Below are 5,310 nucleotides of genomic sequence, written 5' to 3' on the forward strand. Positions count from 1 at the left end.
TGTGTATTTTTAGTAGAGACGGGGTTTCACCGTGTTAGCCAGGATAGTCTCGATCTCCTGACCTCGTGATCCGCCCGCCTCGGCCTCCCAAAGTGCGGGGATTACAGGCATGAGCCACCGCGCCCGGCCAACCAACACACTTAATAACCAGATTGTCTTTTTGTCTGGGGGTCGTGATTTCTGTTGTTTCTGTCTTCTGTGGTTTTTTTGTTTGTTTTAATTATATGTAAAGACAGGGTCTTTATATGTTGTCCAGGCTGGTTGCGAACTCCTGGGCTCAAGTGATCCTCCTGCCTTGGCCTCTCAAAGTGCTGGGATTACAGGCATGAACCACCGCACCCAGCCAGTCTCCTGTCTCTTGAGAGTTGATATCCCCACCTCCCGGCACTCCCTAGTCCCTTCCCTGACCCCAGGGGCCTACAGAACCCACTGTCCCTCTTTCAGGGACAGTGAATGAAGGATGCTGATGTTGAGAGAACCTGGGAGACTGGGAGGAGGGTGTGCTCTCATCTTTCCCAGCATGTCTTGGTGGGGGCCACAGCTGGATTGAGCTATTTGGGAAGAGGCAGACCTGGTGGTGCCTGTGTGTCCCCCCACCGCAGAGAGAAGGGCCGTAAGGAGAGGGAGTCCCTTCAGCAGATGGCCGAGGTCACCCGCGAGGGGTTCCGCCTGAAGAAGATCCTTATTGAGGACTGGAAGAAGGCGCGGGAGGAGAAGCAGGTAAGAAGCCCGCGGGGGCTGCCGCAGGGTGATCTGGGCCTCGAGGCCTCCTAGCATGGGCCTGCAAGGCTGGGGAGGGGTTTGCCCCTGACTGCTGTTCTGGGGCAAGTGACTGCCGTTCTGAGCTTTGCTTTGTCAGTTGTGTGCTAGGCGTTTAGTTATTGGCTAAGTATAATAGTTCCTAAATGCAAGGCTGTCGGCTTTATCAGGGCCTTGGACATCAGACTAAAGCAGGCTAGAAGGGCCTGGCTGCCTCCTGGGGACGGGAGGGTTGCTTCTCTGTATCCCGGATCTGTGGCGCCATTTCCTGTAAGATGGGCTGATGTTAACAAGATAACGTCAGCCAGTAGCAGCCAGATTAGTTCCGTAGGGTGGGTTCTTTGGGGTCCCTAGGCATGTGTCTCTCCCTGCCTTGCCTGTGTACTGGACAGGAGGCTGGAAACCGACCTGGATCTGCCTCAAGGGATTCATTGCTAGCGGGAGGGACAGCCAACCAGGGCTGCTGGACAAAGGGAAATGTGGGGTAGAGACTTCCTGCCCAGTTCCTCTCCCTCTCTGTCATGGGGGCAGGAGGCAAGGAAGGCTTCTTGGAGGAGGAGGCCTCTATCTCAGATGAAATCTGTTGGGTAATTTGGAGTTAGCCAGGTAGGGTGTTCCAGGCTGAAGGAACAGCATGTTTGAAGAACCGGAGGCAGAAGAGCGTTTGGGGGTCTGCCTGTTGTCAGGGCAACTGGGTTCTAGTAAGATAGGGTTGGGGCAAATGGGGCTGGAGAATCAGCCAGGGGCCCGATTACCTGGGGCTTTGCGGGCTACATTGAGGCGTTTGGGCTTCTCTCCAGAGGGCTGCAGGGAAGCCCAGCTTGGGAGAGAGACCCATCTTGATGTGTATTTTGTGACATCCCCCTGCTGCCCTATGGAGTAGAGGCGGGGAGGTAGTAGTCAATGAGGAGGAGGCAGAACCGAGGAGAGCCGGTCTCTTGCCTTCTGCCCACCCAGAAAAAGCTCATTGAGCTCCAGGCTGGGAAGAAGTCTCTGGAGGACCAGGTGGAGACGCTGCGGACAGTGAAGGAAGAAGCCGAGAAGCCAGAGAAAGAGGCCAAAGAGCAGCACCAGAGGCTGTGGGAAGGTACGGCATAAAGTGGCCGGAGGACTCACCTTCAGTTCCTGGGTGGGAGGCGTCTGGGCCTGGGAGCCTCGCGCTCATTATCTGCTGTCAGTTTCAGCAGATTTTTGATCCTGGTGCCCGTTGCCTTGTGTGCCTTGAGGTTCGCTTGGATTGTGGCATATGTCAGGAGCCTCCTTTTAAAAAATTGTTTAAATAATTTTGGTTTTTTTTGAGACAGTGTCTCCCTCTGCCACCCAGGCTGGAATACAGTGGCGTGATCTCAGCTCACTGCAACCTCTGCCTCCCAGGTTCAAGCAATTCTTGTGCCTCAGCCTCCTGAGTAGCTGGAATTACAGGCACCTGCCACCACATTTAGCTAATTGTTTTGTATTTTTAGTAGAGACGGGGCTTCACAATGTTGGCCAGGCTGGTCCCGAATTCCTTACCTCAAGTGATCTACCTGTCTCGGCCTCCCAAAGTGTTGGGATTACAGGCGTGAGCCACCACACCTGGCCGCCTACATCCTTTTAACATCAACGTAGATTTTGTTATTTGACTTTAGCAAGACTTAATTTAATCCAGTGACCATTTTTCCTATCAAGTGTTTGGTATTTGTCTTCACTAATTGTAAGAGCTTTTTCTTGGCCAGGCGCCGTGGCTCACGCCCGTAATCCCAGCACTTTGGGAGGCCGAGGTGTGCGGATCACGAGATCAGGAGATTGAGACCATCCTGGCTAACACAGTGAAACCCTGTCTCTACTAAAAGAAATACAAAAAAATTAGCCAGGCGTGGTGGCGGGCACCTGTAGTCCCAGTTACTCGGGAGGCTGAGGCAGGAGAAAGGCGTGAACCTGGGAGGCAGAGCTTGCAGTGAGCCTAGATCGTGCCACTGCACTCCAGCCTGGGCAACAGAGCGAGACTCCGTCTCAAGAAAAAAAAGAAAAAAAATACAGCCAGGTGCAGGGGCTCATGCCTATAATCCCAGCACTTTGGGAGGCTGAGGCAGGCGGATCACGAGGTCAGGAGATTGAGACCATCCTGACCAACATGGTGGAACCCATCTGTACTAAAAATACAAAAATTAGCTGGACATGGTGGTGCGTGCCTGTAATCCCAGCTACTTGGGAGGCTGAGGCCGGAGAATCCCTTGAACCAGGAAGTTGGAGGTTTCAGTGAGCTGAGATTACGCCCCTGTATTCCAGCCTGGCAACAGAGTGAGACTCAGTCTCAAAACAAACAAACAAACCAAAAATTAGCTGGGCATGGTGGTGTGTGCCTGTGGTCCCAGCTACTCGGGAAGCTGAGGCAGGAGAAGCGCTGGAACCCGGGAGACAGAGGTTGCAGTGAGCTGAGATCTCGCCCCTGCACTCCAGCCTGGGTGACAGAGCAAGACTTCATCTAAAATAATAATAATAAAAGAGCTTTATCTATCTGGGGTTTGCCCTTTTGTCTACAACTGAAAATTTTTTTTAATTTATTTATTTTTGAGATGGAGTCTCGCTCTGTTGCCTAGGCTGGAGTGCCAATGGCATGATCTGTGCTCACTGCAACCTCCACCTCCTGGATTCAAGTGATTCTCCTGCCTAGGCTTCCTGAGTAGCTGGGATTACAGGCACCTGCCACCACAGTATTTTTAGTAGAGATGGGGTTTCACTATGTTGGCCAGGCTGGTCTCGAACTCCTGACCTCAGGTGGCCTGCTTTAACCTCCCAAAGTGTTGGGATTACAGGCATGAGCCACGACGCCCAGCTCTGTCTGCAACTGAAGATAGGATTTCCCTTCTTTATTTGTTTTTGGTGCTAGGGCCTGGTGTGTTTTTGGCAAGGCCGCATTGCACGTAGAGCGGGAGTTCACTGGCTCTGTCTGCCCCTGAACCTTTGCCGTGCTGCGAGCTTCCTTTCACGTGGGTGTGGGCAAGCTCAGGCCTGATTTTCCTCAGGACGTGTTCTCAGCGTGCAGCTGTGGAATCGTAGGGAAGCGCCATGTTTTGACCCAGATTCCCAAAGGGTGGCGGGGCTGAGCCAGGGCTCCGAGGGCAGATGGCCTGGTTTGGGCCCCAGGCTATACCTCTCCCTGGCTGGGTGATGATGGGCAGGTCCCTTCACCCATGGAAGGGTCAGGGACCCCTCAGGCCCTCATCTGTGAGACTCAGAACAGTGTCAGCCGGGTCTGCTGGGACATGTGGCATCTCCTGGGGTGACCCAGGACTCTCTAGAGGAAATACCCACTGTTTTTATTCTGTTCGTAGAGAACCAAGCTGGAGCTTGGTATACAGTGGGAAGTGAATCCTGGTATACAGTAGGCAGTTAATCATTGGAGCCACTGTTGTGGCTGTTTCCCCCTCTGCTTAGGTTAGAAGAGTAACGACAGATAAAGGAGGGACTTTTGGGACAGAGGCTCGGTCCCCTTCTGTCCGGCTGGCCACTCTTCCTGGGACTGGCCCTGGGGATCCCCAAGATGCCCCCAGGACCAGTCTCCCTCCCTGTATCCTCCCTGTATCCTCCCTGTATCCTCCCCATCTCCCAGCGTCCTTGGCCATGAAGTCTCATTCCTGCCAGCCCTGCCCCTGACATGCCTCTGCCAGGTCCTAAACCTAAAGTCTCAGCGGCCGCTGTCCTCTCCCCAACCCCATCTCCCACCTCTGACCGTCTGCGCACCGTATCCGCGTCTCCCCAGAATCTTCCTCTGCTCCGTGCTGCTTCCTCGGCCCGCAGCCTGGGCCATCCCTTGTTGTCACCTGGCTTCCGCCCTCGCCCCCACCTCTGTCCCAACAGTGGCCTGACAGGGCCGCCCTCTGCCACCTGGCTTCCCACCTCCTTGCTCCAGCCCCACGGGTGGCCTTCCCGCCCCTGCACTCTCCACCCTGCCCCAGTCTCCCCCAACACAACCAGGCTTCAGCCAGTCACCTTGCTCCTCGTCTGTCCTCCCCCGGTAAGGGCAGGGACCTTTGTCTCCTCCACAGTCGTGTCCCCAGGGTCCAGCATGGGGCCAGGCACATAGTAGGCGCTTAGTGGCAAATGGCCCTGTGGGGTGTGGGGTCGGTGGGAGCCAGTGGGTGGGCAGGGGGTGACAGAGGTGGCCTCTTTACAGAGCAGCTGGCTGCCGCCAAGGTCCAACGGGAGCAGGAGCTGGCGGCTGATGCCTTCCAGGAGCTGGATGACGACATGGACGGGACGTGAGTGTCCCCAAGTTGGAGCTGCGCCCCCTTCCGTGGGCCTGGGTTTCCCTTCCCGCCACCCTCGCCTCTAGAAACCAGCCAGAGCTCCCCCTGGGTTCCCCTGGCATGGGGTCCAGGCTGATCCCAAGCCCCGTGTGACCCTGCCTTTTACTCGTGGATGGCTGGGTCCAGGATGCCCTGGGCGAGGAGATAGGGGGACCACCTTCTCCCCAGGAGCTGGGCACAGACCCTCAGCCCCAGGAAGTGTGGCTAGGCGTCCAGTGATGGGAGCTAGGCACAGACCCTCAGCCCCAGGAAGTGTGGCTAG

At 55.6% G+C, this 5,310-nt stretch overlaps 1 protein-coding gene across 4 annotated transcripts in view; it reads left to right on the top strand.

Annotated features, from left to right (window-relative positions):
- Nucleotides 1–5,310, top strand: part of PRKCSH (protein kinase C substrate 80K-H) — a 16,011-nt gene that overhangs the window by 5,538 nt on the left and 5,163 nt on the right. For all 4 annotated transcript variants that reach the window (XM_011971366.1, XM_011971364.1, XM_011971368.1 and 1 more), the window contains exons 6-8: nucleotides 603–720; nucleotides 1,717–1,846; nucleotides 4,916–5,000. In XM_011971366.1, the coding sequence (XP_011826756.1) occupies nucleotides 603–720; nucleotides 1,717–1,846; nucleotides 4,916–5,000 (333 nt within the window). The remainder of the gene's footprint in view (nucleotides 1–602; nucleotides 721–1,716; nucleotides 1,847–4,915; nucleotides 5,001–5,310) is intronic.

This window comes from Mandrillus leucophaeus, unplaced genomic scaffold (genome assembly GCF_000951045.1).
Source record: "Mandrillus leucophaeus isolate KB7577 unplaced genomic scaffold, Mleu.le_1.0 Scaffold1217, whole genome shotgun sequence".
Classification (NCBI taxonomy): domain Eukaryota; kingdom Metazoa; phylum Chordata; class Mammalia; order Primates; family Cercopithecidae; genus Mandrillus; species Mandrillus leucophaeus.